Source organism: Mobula birostris, chromosome 2, assembly GCF_030028105.1.
Source record: "Mobula birostris isolate sMobBir1 chromosome 2, sMobBir1.hap1, whole genome shotgun sequence".
Taxonomy (NCBI): Eukaryota; Metazoa; Chordata; class Chondrichthyes; order Myliobatiformes; family Myliobatidae; genus Mobula; species Mobula birostris.
In genome coordinates this window covers 155,700,488-155,719,615 of record NC_092371.1, presented here as the reverse complement: position 1 = coordinate 155,719,615, position 19,128 = coordinate 155,700,488, and the positions used below count along the sequence as shown (strand labels likewise).

The following is a 19,128-nucleotide window of genomic DNA, read 5'->3' as shown; positions in this document are numbered from 1 at the left end:
AAATGCAAATTGTGTCCTCTGTTTCTGCTGGTCAGATTCCCTGTACTTTACATTATTTAGTCCCTTTGGATTCGAAAGCTGTAACTATTCAACTGCTCCTGACCTCAGACTGAGATTAATGCATTCTGGCAAATTGCAAGGCTCATTTGCCAGTCCTGAATTTTGGAGATGAAAGCATATGGTGTAACCTTTGATGGAGATCCACTTGTCTTGGAGGGTTGGAATCTCTGAAGCTATGTCCTTAATGGTTGAGGTTCAACGCTAGAACACTGCTAGAATTAAAAATGTTGGAAAGGTTAAGTCCCAAAATAAAATTGATAAATCTTTCAGTCAATAAATGCAGAACAAAATAATATACATCATACACACAAAGTGCTGGAGGAACTTAGCATGTCAGGTAACATCTATGGAAAAATATAAAGAGTTGACATTTCAGGCCAGGACCCTTCTTCAGGACAGACTTGCACTGAAACCAAAGAAATGTCTTCCAAGTCTCCATTCCAACTCTTTAGACATTGCTGGTACATATGCCCTGAAATGCAATAAGTATAAATGCCCTCAAAAGTCAATGATATATGCACCCTCAAAAGTATCAGTCCTGTTATCATATTTTTATTTAGTTTTATTTCATTTCGAGATACTGTACAGAACGGTAACAGGCCTTTCCAGCCCAACGAGCCCATACCACGCATATGTACGTATGTGACCAATTAACCTACTAACCTATACATTTCGGAATGTGGGGGGAAACCTGAGCACCCGGAGAAAATCAAGGAGAGAATGTACGAAGTCCTTACAGACAGCCATAGAATTGAACCTGGTACACTGGTACTGTAAAAACATTATGTTAACTGCTATGCTGCCATGCAGCCCTATTGTTCAAGGGTATATATGCATGTTGCATTTCCTTTCTTTCTGTAAGGGTTGTCATTATGATCTAGCATAAATAGACTGATGTTTTTGCCAGAGATCTCCCAGTATTATGATGGACAATCAAAGCCACTGCTGAAATTTATCTGTTAGTGCCCTGTAGATGTCTTGCACAGGCTCACTTGTGATTGTGTAATGATTAAGTTTGACAAGAACTTTAATGTGCTTTAAGTACAGTTGAATCAAGCTGCCGATGGAGTTATAGAATTAATGAGAAATAGAGTCAAGGTTTGCTTTTGTTCAGTTCTAGAAAGCTGCCTGGAACAATCTAGGCTGCTTCTTGTTGCCGTATTCATCAATGTCAAGTTGTTCAATATATTAAAAAAGAGGAACACTACACTTTAGTTTGAAATTCAGGGTTAGGATATCCAATAAATGATGACTTAACACTCCAGGTTGAAAGTTCAAAGTAAGTTTATTACCAAAGTACATATGTCACCATGTATAACCCTAAGGCTCATTTTCTTGCGGGAACACTCAATAAATCCAATAACCATAATAGAATCAATGAAGACAGCACCAAGAAGGGCGGACAACCAGTGTGCAAAGGACAACACAAACTGTGCAAATACAAAAAAGGGAAGAAAGAAATAATAATAAATAAGCTGGCAATAAATATCAAGAAATATATGAAATTATGAATGGGATAGATAAGACAGAAGCAGGAAAGTTGCTTCCACTGGTAGGTGAGACTAGAACTAGGAGACTTAGCCTCAAGATTCGGGGGAGTAAATTTAGGATGGAGATGAAGAAGTACTGCTTTTCCCTGAGAGTGGTGAATCTGTGGTATTCTCTGCCCAATGAAGCACTGGAGGCTACCTCAGTAAATATATTTAAGACAAGGTTGGATAGATTTTTGTAATAGTAGGGGAAAAGGCAGGTAGGTGGAGATGAGTCCATGGCCAGATCAGCCATGATCTTATTGAATGACGGAGCAGGCTCGACTGGCCAGACGGCCTACTCCTGCTCCTATTTCTTATGTTCTTATGTTATAAGATGAAAGTGAATCCATAGGTTATGGGAACAGTTCAATAATGGGGCAAGTCAAGTTAAGTTATCCTCTTTGGTTCAACAGCCTGGTGGTTGAGGGTTAATAACTGTTCCTGAACCTGGTGGTATGAGTCCTGAGCGTCCTGTACCTTCTTCCTGATGGGAGCAGTGAGGAGAGAGAATGACCTGGATGGGGGTGGGGTCCCTGATGATGCGTGCTGATTTCCTGTGACAATGCTGGTGTCAATGTGCTTGAGGGCTCTAGATCTGAATTGAATTGACTTTATTACTTACATTCTTACATAAGGAGTAAAAATCTTTACGTTACATCTCCGTTCAAATATGCAATGTGCAATTATAGTAATTTATAATAAATATTATGTACAACAGGATAGTCAGTATAACATAGAAATACATTTGCGTCAGCATGAATTAAACAGTCTGATGGCCTGGTGGAAGAAGCTGTCCCAGAGCCTGTTGGTCCTGGCTTTTATGCTGCGGTAACATTTCCTGAATGGTAGCAGCTGGAAAAGTTTGTTGTTGGGTGACTCGGATCCACAATGATCCTTCGGGCCCTTTTTACACACCTGTCTTTGTAAATGTCCTGAGTAGTGGGAAGTTCACATCTATAGATGTGCTGGGCTGTCCACACCACTCTCTGCAGAGTCTCATGATTGAGGGAAGTACAGTTCCCATACCAAGCACTGATGCAACCAGTTAGGATGCTCTCAATCATGCCCCTATAGAAAGTTTTTAGAATTTGGGGGGCCTTTCCAAAATTCTTCAACTGCTTGAGGTGGAAGAGGAGCTGTTGTGCCTTTCTCATCACACAGCCGTTATGTACAGACCACGTGAGATCCTCAGTGATGTTTATGCCAAGGAATTTAAAGCTGTTCACCCTCTCGGCCCCAGTTCCATTTATGTCTATAGGCATTCCTCCTGTAGTCCACAACCAGCTCCTTCGTTTTTACGATGTTGAGGGAGAGGTTGTTTTCTTGACACCACTGTGTCAGGGTGATGAGTTCCTCTCTACAGGCTGCCTCATTATTATTTGAGATTAAGCCAATCAGTGTAGTGTCATCAGCAAAATTAATTAGCAGATTGGAGCTGTGGGTGGAGACACAGTAATGGGTATACAGAGAGTAAAGGAGGGAGTTTAGTAGATCTGCATTCCTTTTAAAGTTAGCTAATGCAAATGGACTAATTGTTTCATTGAACAATAATGATTGCTGTGTCCCTTGTTCCTGGTGTGCCTCTCTGAAAGAGTTGTTCAATTAAAAATATTTTACTCTGAAAGTCAATGCTTTAGCTTCTGGAAATCTAAGCTAAGAAGAGATTTTAGAGTCAACAGTTCGGGATGAACATTTTACACAATGTGGCTCTTATTGTTTCCACAAATGTTGGCAGACCTGCCAACTTCATCAAATTCATTCTTTTTTTTATTGGCAAATGACCTTTGCTGATCATAATTTACCTAAGTTACTGACATTATGAGATTGTCTTCATAATTTTGTCCATAATTTCTGGTGTAATTAAGACACTGTTCTTAAAATGAAGTGTTGATATTACATCACAGGGTAACAAAGGGGAAGCAGGAATCCCAGGACCTCCTGGACCACCTGGACTTCTGGTAAGTCAACAATGGATATGAAGGGTTCTATATTTAGCATCCTTATCCTTATATAGAACTATTAAGTAAATCTTCAGAGGCCCACTAATATGCTATGTTGCTCAAGCACTGCATAGATTATGTTGAACTCCAAGTCTTGGTCACACATGTAATTTAAATTTTTTCCAATTGCTTCTTGAACCCACTTACATTCACTTTGTTGAATAAGAGCTACTATCAGTGGATGTTCTTGGAAATTCATCCTATAGTTATGATTTTTCAGCTTTCCTACGTTTATTCTTGATTCCTACATTTTCAAACAAATCATACTACCTTTTCATTGACTTGTAAAATGATAGCATGACAACCATGGGGTCTTAATATTGTACAGCACAAAAACTGGCCATTTGGGCCACCATTTCCATGCTGATCATTTTGCCCCTTGGGACTAATTTCTTCTGCATGCACTAGATCTTATACTCTGCCATTCCTATTTAAGCACCTTTCTGAGTGTGTTTTATATGTAATAATTGTATCTGACTCCGCCACCTTCCCTGGTGCTGAGTTCCAGATATCAACCACTCTCAATGTAAAACAATTTTCTCCTCAAATCCTCCTCAAAACTCCTTCCTTTCTGCTTAAAATAATGTCCTATTGTTTTTGAGCAACACACATAAAAGGTTGGAGAAACACAGCAAGACGGGCAGCATCTATGGAGGGAAATAATCAGCTGAAGTTTTGGGCTATGACCTTTCATCAGGACATGTGCCCTCTTGTTTTTGATACTCCTATCATTGGAAGAATATTCTGACTATCTACCCTACCTGTACCCTTTATAATTTATATAGTTCTATCAGGCATACTTCCATCAGTGTCCTTATTTCTGGGAAAACAATCCCGACCAATTCAAATGTTTCCCCCTAACTAAAGTCATCCTATCAAGCAGCATCCTGATGACATCTGCCACACTTCACCCAATTTTTCATATGCTGTATATCATGTTGTAGCCTTTGACCGCCGACATCATTATCCACAGTTTGTTACAGGCTATTCTTAGTTTATCGTTCTTACCTGCCCCAGTAGCCAATTATTGGTAATGAAATATGTAGTTGTGCCTTACTGAAAAGTACAACACCAAAGGGTATTTCTTCCCATATGAAACAATTCATTCCCTGTGAGAACAGCTAGTGACTTCATGTTACTTCATGTGAATATGAGCAACAGAGTTAGGTCTGATATTATATTCTCATATTTCTCAGAGCACCACTACCTATGAGGGAAATGGAATGAGCAGTATCTATAAAAAACAGGTAAGACTTTACAGAAATCATTCACAATGTTCACCTATATCCATAAAACTAAATTATTTTGTTTGTAATGACTGTTAGTTTTAAAATGTATACTTTTATATGCAATTATCAATATCTTTTCACAATATTAAGTGCAAATGCAGAAAGCTGAAGTGTTGTGCTTCATCATTTTGAAAGGTTATTTTTCCATCAATCACTTTACCTCTGTAACCTCTCTGTATTGTAATCCTTGTTAATGAAGGAGTGTAGTTGCAAACTTTATTTTTGTCCATTTGTACCTGTAGTGATGGATTACTTTGAAGTGATGAATGGCCTGTTTATCATTTTACTTTCTTTTGCAATTCCATATGTCCTCTTTTGTTGGCCTTTATTGCTCAAAGGTCACGCTCAATCCAACCCTTCTGTGCTCTTCACAGAATTTAGGAATTTCACATGTATCTTGATAAATAAAACCAAATGGTAGATTTCACCAAGAATACAAAATGAATTCACAAATTTAAAAAAAACAACAAATGTTCAAAATCATGGTGGAAGACAGGCTCTTGTCTCTGTCTGCACTTACACTAATTATTCTCCCCACATTCCCATCATTGACCCCCAGAATGAAACACTGACCTACACCCTAGGAGTAATTTACAATGATCAACTTAAACCAGAAAGTCGTATGGGTTTGAGATGCGGAAGAAAACCAAAGCACTCAGGGTAAACCCATGTGGCCATGGAAAGAAAACACAAACTCCATACAGAGAGCACTGAGGTTGGGATTCAACCCTGATTTCTGGTGCTGTGAAGCAGCAGTTCTACTACCTGTGCCACTGCACCACTTAAACAAAACAGCAAATGCTGAAAACGCTCTGCAAGTTAGGTATCACCTGTATAAAGAGAAACAGAATTACCAACAGAAATGAAAACAGAGAAATGATAAGATAGGCTCTTGGCCTGGCATTCTACCTCAATATAATTTTGCACTTTATCATATACCTGCACTACAGTCTTTCAGTAGCTTTTAGATTTTATTCTGCATTGCTATCTTAGTCTAGTTCAATGCACGTGTAATAATTTGACCAGTATGCAAGACAAGCTTTTCAAAGTATCGTGGTACATATGACAATAATAATTAACCAATATCAATTAATGTTTCGGTTTCAAGACTCTTCCTTAGAACTAGGAAAGTGAGAAAGGCCCCAAAGGATAGGAGAGGATATAAATGATGAACAGTATATCTTGGATCCATTGAAGCCAGGGAATCCCAGGCATTCCTGATGCTTATGGAACCGCCTGGTTTATAGATTAGTGAAGACAGTTAATCTATCAACCAAACATCAAACAATCCTCAAACAGATGCTACTTGACTCTGTGTGTTCCTTCAGCAAATTTCTTGTTGCTCCAGATTCCAGCATATGCAGTCTCTCATTTCTCCTATTAACCAGACAGCTCCATAGACATTAGGATCAACTGTGTAATCCTGGACTCAGTCCATTAGAGATAATCCCTTTGTTTAATGTCTCCTTCCCCATCCTCTTTGTGACTTAAAGCTAATTTTTCCCCCTTTTCCCAGTTCTTCCATTTGTCTTCTAACCTCCTTCCTCTACCAGCTTTCCTACTTTCCGAGATTTGTCGTCATGCTGCCCCAGATCCTTCTGTTTTCTCAGTGATATGCCATTTATCCTGTTTTCTTTGGTTTTCTTTACCATACAACACCCTCCAACTGCTGAGTCCCTGAAGATGCACTTTTAGAAACAGTTACCACATTAGTTTATATCTAGTTCTAATGAGTGTGATTAGTTTCTGCCTTTCCCTTGAGCTTACATGACTCTAGTGATGTGTGCAGATGCTGCAGTGGACTCAATGGATCTACAGCTCTTTCTCTAACCAACATTTCCCTACTTTCATATCCTGTCTGCGTAGCCAACCTGATGGCGTGATTTCTCAATCTTACTGTAATTTCTCCTCCTTCCCCCTCTTTCTTTTTCCATTCCCCATTCTAGTTACCCTCTCACCCCTTCCCTTCTCCTCACCTGCCCATTATCTCCCTCTGGTGCCCTTCCTCTTTCTCCCATGGTCCACTCTCCCCCCCTATCAGATTCGTTCTTCAGCCCTTTACATTTTCCACCTGTCACCTCACAGCTTCTCACTTCATCCCCCCTTCCCTTCCCACACATCCACCTCACCTGGCCTCTCCTAGCACCTGCCAGCTTATATTCCTTTCCCTCCCCCCACCTTCTTATTCTGGCTTCTCTCCCTTCCTTTCCACATTTTGCTTTTTCCCTACTTTCATATTTGATCTTCCTACATTTGCTACCAATGCTGGAAATTATAAAGGCTGAAAGTCGCCATTCGTATCCTCTGGTTATTTTACAGGATGCTCCAGGTTTACCAAGTCCACCAGGTCCGCCTGTAAGTATTTCTCATGTTCAATGATGTAAGAATGACAAGAGATTTTAACTGGCATTTACTTCCTATGAAATTGAAACCAGCTTCAAATTAAACTTGCAGCAAGCAACCTATAGTATTATTCCTGAGTGTCCCGTCATCATTTATAATAAAAAGCAATTAAACAAGTAGAAATCAGTACAAATAACTTGGGGCTGACTGATGTGGCAAAACTTTATTGGTGATCTAAATTGGAGGCTGGGTCAGTATATATTAACTCTAGATTATGGCAAGTGATTGAGGAAATATGTGTGTTATGGAGATATTGGTTTCTAACATGAACAAACCAGTTACATATCAACTTCAGAGAAGGAGCAGAATTCAGCTGTCCAGTTCTTCACTACAATTTCTAGATAATGCTGAGCTATTTGGTCAAATAGGGCATAGAAAGTACAACTCAGGAACAGACCCTTTGGCTGAGGATCTCTTTACTGACAATGATGCTGATTGCCTGCACATGGTCTGGATCGATCCACTCCCAGCCTGTTCATGTGCCTGTTAATGTTGCTATTGAATCTGCTTCCATCAATTTTCCTGGCAGCAAATTCTAGGCACCTGCCATTGTTTGTGTAAAAATTTCCCTTGTATATCACCTTTAAGTTTTCCCCTTCTCACTTTAAGTCAATGATTTCTAGTATTAGACATGTCCTCTCTGGGTAAAAGACTCTATTTACTCTATCTATGGCTCTCATAGTTTTATATACTTATATCATGCCTCCCCCTCCATGCTTGTCCAACCCCTCCTTATAGCTAATACTCTGTAATCTAGGCAATATCCTGGTGAACTTCTGTGCCCTGTCCAAAGCCTCCATTTCATCCTTGTAGTGGTGCAAACAGAACTGTACTCTGTACCCCAAACGTGACCTAACTAAAGTGTTGTACAGCTGCAGCATGTCTTCACAACTTTTATACTCACTGCTCTGACTGATGAAAACAGGAATGCTATATGCCTTCTTTACCACGCTATCCACTTGCATTGCCAGTGAATTACGAACTTGGATACCATGATCCCTCTGTATATCAGTGGTCCTCAGGGTCTTGGCATTTACAATATACTCTCCTCTTCCAATTCAACTCCCAAAGGGCAGTAAATCACACTTATTCAAATTAAACTCTACCTGTCATTTCCTCGTCCATACTTCCAGCAGATCTATATCATGTTGAACTAATTTTTGTGTCCTCTATAAACTTAATAATCATCCCACTTACATTTTCATCCACGTCATTTATATATATTACAAACAAGAGGTCCTAGTGCTAATCCCTGCAGAATACAACTGGTCACAGAACTTTAGTCAGATTAACATGCCTCCACCACTACCCTCTGTTTTCTATGATAACCCAATTTTAAGTCCAATCTGTCAAGTGTCTGTGTATCCCACATGCTTTAATTTTCTGGATCAGCCTACCTTATCGAAAGCTTTCCAGAGATTCATATAGACAGTAGCCATTGCCCTTCCCTGTTCAGTTATCTTTATTACATCCTCAAAAAAACATAATCACTTTTGCTGATTATCACTAATAAGTCTATGTTTTTCAAGCTGTGAGTAGATTCTATATCTAAGAATCTTCAATATTTCCCCTACAATTTTTATGTAAGGCTTGGCCTTATTGCCCTTCTTAAACAGAGGATTAACATGGGCTAATTTCCAGTCCTCTGCCATCTCAGCTGTGGCTAAGGAGGTTGCAAATATCTCTGTCCATAACCTGGGATGGGTCCCATCAGGCCATGGGGACCTGTCCATCTTAATATTCTTTAGCAGACTCAACACATCACGCTTATTGCTATCAACTTGGCCTTATAATATCACCATCCCTCTCCCTGTCCTGCATTTCCTTCTGCTTGTTGAATACTGAAGTGAAGTACCTCACCCACCTCCACTGATTCCAAGCATAAATTCCCTTCTTTGTCCTTGAGTGCTTCTATTTCTCCCTATTTACCCTTTTGTTTTTACTGTATGCATGAAATTGGGATTCTCTTTAATCCTACTTGCAAAAAGTTTCACTTTTAGCTTCCTGATTTCCGTGTGATTCCCATTTAAGTTCTCATATGATTTAGGTTGTATAATTTCTTAAAAGCCCAGTTTTTCTCACTACATCTGATCTACATAATTCATCATCTTCATGAAGAAATTTGAAAAAGTGACCTATCTTTCTCATTTAATTTTTTTTTACAACAATCAAAATTGGTCATTTAGCCCATTGACCCAATGCCCGCTCTGATTAATTCCATCAATTCCATTCCTCTCTTTATTTCCCTGTTGGCATCACATCTTAGGGATGTGAGGAGAAACTAGGGCATTCAGAGAAGCCTATGCAGGTCGAGGGAGAATGTGCAGACTGCACTGGAAGTCGGGATCAAACTCAATTTCAGTGGCTGCACCATTGTGCTATTATTTTACCTGCATGCCTATTTTTAAGGTGCAATGTGTTTTTATGGTGTTTTGGTTTATAAACAGAAATTGCATGGAATTTTATATGCTTATACATGATTATTTGTGATTTACTTTTGCAGGGGTTAAAAGGAGATCCAGGTTCAAAGGTAAACAGCTGCCTACAATTTTTAAAACAGCTTCAAAATCTGAATAGAAAAAACTATTGAAAAATTAGTTTTTCTCTGGCATTTTATAAAATTGGTCAAAAAGTAAGTGGTTAAGTTGATGACCAAAGGAGGAATGTTGGACAAGGAGCCATTGCTCTTCTCCAGATAGTGCCGTGATTTCTAGACTCCCTGTTATGATAAGGAAGTCTACATGTAGAAATTTGTCCTCTGTATCATGTGAAACAATCAGCTTGGTTTTGGGCACTGAATTTGAAATTCAATTTCATAATACAATGGGAGAAAACATGGCAAGTGACGTTACTATCTCACATCTTGCGCATACTACAGAGATCGATTCCTATCTCATTATATCCTAAAATATGACCTATTGAGGGGCGGGGGGGTTAATCTGATCATGCGCGCATATCCTGGACTGGAGTTGTGCTACAAGTACAGGCCTGATGAAGAAAGCTTGTGCTGAATTTTTAGTTCTTCTGCCTAGAGAAATGAGAAGAATTGAGCTTGCAGGATTTAGAATGGCCAGCCTACCTCCATTTGACATTTTTGCCATGGCCTTCATTTGGAAAACTGAAGTTACTGCAGGAAAAAAAAAACAGAAATAGAATGAAGGCAGACTTAAAATGGAAGTCTGGGCTGAACAGAGGGGCACAGAAGATCAACAGGCAGTGCTGATAATTTCAGCAGTAATAATCTGTGGTTTCATCAGGTGGGCCATTTCCCCCCTCCCCTGCACACTACATCTCCATCCCAATGATGTGCTAGTTGCTGAATTAATTGGCTCTTTTATGTTGCCCTTGACGTTTAGATGAATGTTAGATCAATTGGAGAGAGTTGATGAGCATATGAGAGAGAATAGGTTACTTGAAAATAAATGGGAGCATGGGATAGGTACGATAGCAGTGAGAGCTGACGTAGCCTTGATGGGCTGAATGACCCTTTTCTGTGCTGTAAGAGAACATTTACTAATATCAGTGAACATGGAACCTGGCCTTTTGGGCTGATTAGCTTAGGCCTGTTCTTTAAAATAGGCCAGGCCTCCCACCGGAGTGAGCAGGCTTCAGGCCAACTGAACATTTTAAAGTGAGATATACCATGGCACCTTTCAAAGAGGACATCTTTATTTCCCAAATGTTCAGCTGGTAGAATTACTCCTTGCACTGAAATCACTTCTCAGATCCTGCTCCTCCCCTCGGGCAGCTTGATGCAGTCTGTCTGCGCTCTGCTCATTCTCTCCATCATGTATTATTCCAAAGGGAATGCTGACTATTGCATCCATGCCTGGGAGCAACTGGTTTGTACACAAGCCTTGAACTGAGAACAAAGTAATTAAGCATCTGCCGCAGCAAACCCTGTGGGCATTAGTAACTTTGAAGAGCTGCAGAAACTCTGTAACACTTTGTGGAATGGTACCAACAGCCATTAAAAATCAGTCAACAACTAATGTATAAATGGTTGCATTGACAGGTGGGAGGGGCCTTCAGGCTGCTGAGCATTAATTCAGCTGTTAGGTTTTGACTTTATTTGCTCATAATAATAATGATTTTACTTTGTCCACCCTAATTTGTCCCTACAGTGAGGAGTTAGTTAAAGATTAACCACACTTGCAGGACTGGAGACATTAAAGGGCACACTGACTCAGAGCAAGAGACTTCTTTTCCAAAACTTCGTTTATTTCAACATCCAGTTGCTCTGTGGTTACTGAAACCGACTTCTGTCCTTGATTTCATATTTATTTAATTAGTTAAATTTAGCTTCCCAACTGGTGGGGTGGTAGTAGGGTTGCCAACTGTCCTGTATCAGCCAGGGCATCCCGTATATTGAGCTAAATTGGTTTGTCCCATACAGGACCACCCTTGTCCCATATTTCCCCCGCTAAGGTAGAGTGTTTCTATGAAACCGTTCATAAACTGAAATGGCGTAAAGCGAAGAAGCAATTACCATTAATTCACACGGGAAAAATTTTTGAGCGTTCCCAGACACAAAAAATAACCTATCAAATCATACCAAATAACACATAAAACCTAAAATAACACTAACATATAGTAAAAGCAGAATCGGGAAGATTAGGCCAAAACCGATTTGTGGAAAAAAATTGACACATACACGTATGCGCACACAGGTGCCCGCACAAGGCTTCATGGTCATGGTAGTCTTTCTCGGGGTAAACACAAGTATCCTGTATTTGACTGCTACTTTTGTCCTTTATTTGGGAGTGAGAAAGTTGGCAACCCTAGGTGGTTTGTAATCTCTAAATTGATCTTCCAGAAGAACTTGTTCTGTAATGCACTGCTTTATAATACGGAGTCACGTATTCTGCCTTAAATTCATATTCCATTAAATTCAACCATCTAGTGCACCCTGACAATGCTGTCGCTTATTGAAGACTTAAACAATTGCTGTTGCTTACCCTCTCTTACCCCTGCAAGTTTGTACAATCAAGAGTCTATGCAATTCTCTTCAGAAATTGCCACTGAAACTGCTTTCACTTCTCCAGCTGACAATGCAGTCCAAATCACAAAACATTCTATTAAAACAAATTGTTCATTTCCCTCTGGATTTCTCTGACAATAATGTCCATTGCTTTCAGATTTGTCTATGGAAACAGATTTCCCCTCCTTAATCTATCATTACCTGTCAGAAATTTGCACAAATGTATTAATTAATTTTCTCTGCCCTGTGAAGCCTCTAATCTGTCTCTATCACATTCATTATCAACATATCATTGATGAATTCTTTAATTTCTGAGTACATAATTAAATCTAAAATAATGATTTTGCTTCCAGTCAAGGCCAACAGTGTGATTGGGAAGCTGAAAACAGGAACCTCCAGTTTATCAGTTGTCCCATGGTTTCAGTTAATGTTTGTACATAAGACTTGCAGGTTGTCTTCAGGTTTGCTTCCTGAGCCCGCTACTAAGTACCTTGATCTTGTATGAAAACATTAAAGTAGTTCATAACTTATCTGCTGCATATTAGCTATTTGAAATTAATTCACCTTGACTTTATACATGGAAAAGTAATCTTAAAAATACGTTAAACCTGTGTTTAAATTAAGGGGCTGGTATGTCTGACTTGTGGATGTACTTTTGTTTGAAGTCAGAAGGTGGTCAGATCAGTCGAAGTTTTATTTTATCTTTCTTGGCCACCTATTGGTGAAAGAGCCTGGTGCTCGCCAAGTGGCAGGGATGTGCAATTTCCTGGCCTTTTCAGGGGTGAGTGGTATCGTCCCCCAACTATGCGGCTCACTGAGAATTTTCAGTGCATGGAGAAGGGGGAGGTGTCCAGCCAGGTGAGATACTGGCCATTCCCAGCTCTCTAACTCAATCTAGGGCTTAATATGGAGCAAGTGGTGTGAGGGGTAAATAAATTGGGGGGGGGGGAGGGAGCCTAGCAGGGGGAAACAACAGCGGTCGTGCCTCTGGCACTGAGTCTGGCCCTGTGGCTCAGAAGTGTAGGGAACTGAAGTGGATCACAGCAGTAATAGAGGACTCTGTAGTTAGGGGAACAGACAGGCGATTCTGTGGACGCGAAAAATAACACGGATGATAGTTTACCTCCCAGGTGCCAGGGTCCGCGATGTTTCTGAACACGTCCACGATATCTTGCCAGAAGTCATGGTACATATTGGTACCAATCACATAGGAAGAAAAAGGGAGGATGTCCTGAAATCAGAATACAGGGAGCTAGGAAGCTAAGAAACAGGATCTCAAGGGTCGTGACAGTGAAGACAGGAAGAGAATGAGATCGCAGATAAATGCAGCAGGAGTAGGAGGTAGGGAGTCAGATTTCTGGATAATTGGGACCTCTGGGGTAGATGTGACGTGTTGCACTTGAATCCAAGGGGGACCAATATCCTTGCAGGCAGGTTTGCTAAAGCTGTTGGAAGTAGTTTAAACTAATGTGGCAGGGAGGTGGGAACCAATATGATAAAGCTGAGGATGAGCCAGCAGGTTTACAAGTAGAATACAGATGTAATGTGAATGTAAAGAAGGACAAGCCAATGATTGGATACAAATGCAGACAGGGCAAAGAGTTAAATTGTACCACAGAGGCAAAGTTCAAAAGGGTGAAGAATGCTGGACTGAAGTTGCTGTATTTAAATACACGAAGCATTTGGAATAAGGTGGACAAACTTGTGGCACAATTAACGATTGGTCAGTATGACATTATGGCTATCATTGAGTCGTGGCTGAAAGAAGGCCATAGTTGGGAGCTTAACATCAAAGGATATACTTTGTATCGAAAGAGCAAATAGGAAGACATAGGCAGTGGTTGGTAAGAGATGGAATTGCATCTTTAGAAAAAGGTGGCATAGGATCGGAGAATGTTGAATCTTTGTAGGTGGAGTTTAGAAACTGCAAGGGTAAAAAACCATTATGGGAATCATATATAGGCCCCTAAATAGTAGCTAAGATGTGGGGTTGAGATTGTAAAGGGAGCTGGAAAAAGCCATATAATAAGGGTAATGTCACAGTTGTAGTGGGGGACTTCAATATGCAAGGGTATTGGGAAAATCAGGTTGGTGTCGGATCGCAAGATGGCCTTTTAGAGCAGCTTATGCTTGAGCCTACTAGGAGAAAGGCTATCTTTGTATCCTTGCAAGCAGAACAAGTGCTACACTTACCCCTACACCTCCTCCCTCACTACCATTCAGGACTCCAAACACTCCTTCCAGGTGAGGCAACACTTCACCTGTGAGTCTGTTGGGGTGATATATTGTCTCTCGTGCTCCCAGTGTGCCCTCCTGTATATTGGTGAGGCCCGATGTAGATTGGGAGACTACTTCGCCAAGACTCCCCCTTCTCCAGCCCTGTTTCTCTTTCACCAATCAACTCCCCAGCTCTTGACTTCATCCCTCCCCACTTCAGGTTTCACCTATCACCTTGTGTTTCTCTCTCTCCTCTCCCCACCTTTTAAGTCTACTCCTCAGCTATTTTTCTCCAGTCTTGCCAAAGGGCCTCAGCCCAAAACATTGACTATAGTCTTTTACATAGATGCTGCCTGGCCTGGGAATGAAGGGCCCGTACTCACTGGAATTTAGAAGAATGCAGGAAGGATCTTGTTGAAACCTACCGAATATTGAAAGGACTGCATAGGGTGGATGTGGGTGGATATTTACTTTGGTGGGGGTATCCTGAACTGGAGGGCATAGCCACAAAACTGAGGGGCGACCTATTAGAACAGAGGTAATGAGGAATCCATCATTAGCTCCATCTTCCTCTCACCCCAAACCTCCCCTCTCCATTGACACCCCCAGCCTCCCCCCCCGCCCCGATCCCAGCTGTCATCCGTGCCGGGTCTTTACCATCCTCTCCGACCTTCAACTGTCGGAGGCAGAACGCTCTGTCCTCAGTAAGGGCCTCACCTTTGTTCCCCTTCGCCCACACCTCAGCAAGTTCCGTGTTCACCACGATGCAGAACTCTTCTTCTGCCGTCTCCGTCTCCGAGCCTACTTCTTCGGCAAGGACTCTTCCACCCCCACCGATGACCCCTTCTCCCGTTTTCAACCCTCCTCTTCTTCATGGACACCCCGCTCTGGTCTTCTGCCTGCTCTGGATCTCTTTATCGCTAACTGCCGACGAGACATCAACCGTCTCGACTTCACTGCACCTTGTCCCCATTCCAACCTCACTCCTTCGGAACGCTCTGCTCTCCACTCCCTCCGCACTAATCCTAACCTTATTATTAAATCCGCCGATAAGGGGGGTGCTGTTGTAGTCTGGCATACTGACCTCTACCTTGCCGAGGCACAGTGACAACTCGCGGATACCTCCTCTTATTTACTCCTCGATCGTGACCCCACTAAGGAGCACCAGGCCATTGTCTCCCACACCATCATCGACTTTATCCGCTCAGGGGATCTCCCATCCACTGCTACCAACCTTATAGTTCCCACACCTCGCACTTCCCGTTTCTACCTCCTACCCAAGATCCACAAACCTGCCTGTCCTGGCAGACCTATTGTCACAACTTGCTCCTGCCCCACCAAACTCGTTTCTGCATACCTCCACCTTGTTCAATCCCTTCCTACCTATGTTCGTGACACTTCTCACGCTCTTAAACTTTTCGATGATTTTAAGTTCCCTGGCCCCCACCGCTTTATTTTCACCATGGATGTCCAGTCCCTATATACTTCCATCCCCCATCAAGAAGGTCTCAAAGCTCTCCGCTTCGTTTTGGATTCCAGACCTAATCAGTTCCCCTCTACCACCACTATGCTCCGTCTAGCGGAATTAGTCCTTACTCTTAATAATTTCTCCTTTGGCTCCTCCCACTTCCTCCAAACTAAAGGTGTAGCTATGGGCACCCGTATGGGTCCTAGCTATGCCTGCCTTTTTGTTGGCTTTGTGGAACAATCTATGTACCGTGCCTATTCTGGTATCTGTCCCCCACTTTTCCTTCACTACATCGACGACTGCAATGGTGCTGCTTCCTGCACGCATGCTGAGCTCGTTGACTTTCTTAACTTTGCCTCCAACTTTCACCCTGCCCTCAAGTTTACCTGGTCCATTTCCGACACCTCCCTCCCCTTTCTAGATCTTTCTGTCTCTGTCTCTGGAGACAGCTTATCCACTGATGTCTACTATAAGCCTACTGACTCTCACAGCTATCTGGACTATTCCTCTTCTCACCCTGTCTCTTGCAAAAACGCCATCCCCTTCTCACAATTCCTCCGTCTCCGCCACATCTGCTCTCAGGACGAGGGAGATGTCCTCCTTTTTTAAAGAAAGGGGCTTCCCTTCCTCCACTATCAACTCTGCTCTCAAACGCATCTCCCCCATTTCACGTACATCTGCTCTCACTCCATGCTCCTGCCACCCCACAAGGAATGGGGTTCCCCTGGTCCTCACCTACCACCCCACCAGCCTCTGGGTCCAACATATTATTCTCCGTAACTTCCGCCACCTCCAACGGGATCCCACCACTAAGCACATCTTTCCCTCCCCGCCTCTCTCTGCTTTCCGCAGGGATTGCTCCCTACGCGACTCCCTTGTCCATTCGTCCCCCCCATCCCTCCCCACTGATCTCCTTCCTGGCACTTATCCTTGTAAGCGGAACAAGTGCTACACATGCCTTACACTTCCTCCCTTACCACCATTCAGGACCCCAAACAGTCCTTCCAGGTGAGGCGACACTTCACCTGTGAGTTGGCTGGGGTGATATACTGCATCCGGTGCTCCCGATGTGGCCTTCTATATATTGGCGAGACCCGACGCAGACTGGGAGACTGCTTTGCTGAACACCTACGCTCTGTCCGCCAGAGAAAGCAGGATCTCTCAGTGGCCACACATTTTAATTCCACATCGCATTCCCATTCTGACATGTCTATCCACGGCCTCCTCTACTCTAAAGATGAAGCCACACTCAGGTTGGAGGAACAACACCTTATATTCCGTCTGGGTAGCCTCCAACCTGATGGCATGAACATCGACTTCTCTAACTTCCGCTAATGCCCCACCTCCCCCTCATACCCCATGTGTTATTTATTTTTATACACACATTCTTTCTCTCACTCTCCTTTTTCTCCCTCTGTCCCTCTGACTATACTCCTTGCCCATCCTCTGGGTTCCCCCCCCCGTCCCTTGTCTTTCTTCCTGGACCTCCTGTCCTATGATCCTCTCGTATCCCCTTTGCCAATCACCTGTCCAGCTCTTGGCTCCATCCCTCCCCCTCCTGTCTTCTCCTATCATTTTGGATCTCCCCCTCCCCCTCCCCCTCCCATTTTCAAATCTCTTACTAACTCTTCCTTCAGTTAGTCCTGATGAAGGGTCTCGGCCTGAAACATCGACTGTACCTCTTCCTAGAGATGCTGCCTGGCCTGCTGCGTTCACCAGCAACTTTGATGTGTGTTCCGGTAATGAGGAAATTTTTTTAGCCAGAGAGTTGTGAATCTGTGGAATGCTCTGCCACAGACTGTGGTGGAGGTCAAATCCATGGGTTTATTTAAAGCAGAAGTTGGTAGTTTCTTGATTGATCAGGGCATCAAAGAATATTGTGAGAAGGTAGGTGTATGGGGTTGGGTGGGATCCAGGATCAGCCATGATGGAATGGCAGAGCAGACTCAATGGGCTGAATGGCCTAATTCTGTTTTTATGTCCTATGGTCTTATGGAATTATAGAATGTAAAACAGTACAGCAAAACAATAGGCCCCCTCAGCCCACAATATCTTCTAAACACAATGCCAAAGTAAACAATCCCCTTCTGTCTGCACATGATTCATATCCTTCCATTCCCTTCAAATTCAGCTAAAAGCAGTTTAAAGACCACTATCATATCTGCTTCTACCTCTACCCCTGGCAGTCTGTTCCAGACACATACCACAGTACATGTAAAATAAAAATTGCCTCTCACATCTGCTTTTAAACTTTCCCCCTTCACACCTTTAATACATGCAATTCTGTAGATATAAATGTAGGTACCAGCTCACATGATAGAGAAATGTGTGTGTGGACAGCACAGTAGTTTGTTAGCGTTACGCTGTTACAGTACCCACAATCTGGGTTCAGTTCCACCATTTGCCCTTGAAAAGAAACTCCTACGAAAAGTAGTGGATACGGCCCAGTCCCTCGCAGGTAAGACCCTCACCACCATTGAGCACATGTACACAGAGTACTGTCGCAGGACAGCAACATCCATCATCAAGGACCCCCATAATAGAATCAATGAAAGATCAGACCCAACAGGACAGACAAACACCCAGTGTGCAAAAGGCAGCAAATTGTGCAAAATGCAAAAGGAATAAAAAACTTGACTCCCACCACCCAGACCATGCTCTCTTCTTGCTGCTACCATCAGGAAGAAGGAACAGGAGCCTCAGGACCCAAACCAGGTTCAGGAGCAGTTATTACCCCCAACCATCACTTGAACCAGTGTGGTAACTTCACACAACTTTGCGTGCCCCATCGCTGAAATGTTCCCACAATTTATGGACTCACTTTCAAGGACACTGCATCTCTTGTTCTTGATGGTTATTGTTTGTTTATCATTATCATTTTTTGTAATTACACAGTTTGCATCTTTTGCACATTGGTGGGTTGTCTGTCCTGTTGGGTGTGGTCTTTCATTGATTCCATTATGTTTCTTCGATTTACTGTGTATGCACACAAGAAAACAAATCTCAGGGTTGTGTTTGGTGACATATATGTATATTGATAATAAATTAACTTTGAACTTAGAATCATTGTCTGTAAGGACTTTGAACCTTCTCCCCATGACAACATGGGTCTCTTCTGGGTGCTGCAGTTTCCTGCCACATTCCAAACACCTACAGGTTGGTAGATTACGTGATCACG

The 19,128-nt window shown here is 42.3% G+C and overlaps 1 protein-coding gene across 2 annotated transcripts in view; it reads left to right on the top strand.

Annotated features, from left to right (window-relative positions):
* Window positions 1-19,128, top strand: part of col19a1 (collagen type XIX alpha 1 chain) — a 374,732-nt gene that overhangs the window by 290,351 nt on the left and 65,253 nt on the right. For both annotated transcript variants that reach the window (XM_072250470.1, XM_072250475.1), the window contains exons 42-45: window positions 3,497-3,550; window positions 4,789-4,839; window positions 7,201-7,236; window positions 9,788-9,814. In XM_072250470.1, the coding sequence (XP_072106571.1) occupies window positions 3,497-3,550; window positions 4,789-4,839; window positions 7,201-7,236; window positions 9,788-9,814 (168 nt within the window). The remainder of the gene's footprint in view (window positions 1-3,496; window positions 3,551-4,788; window positions 4,840-7,200; window positions 7,237-9,787; window positions 9,815-19,128) is intronic.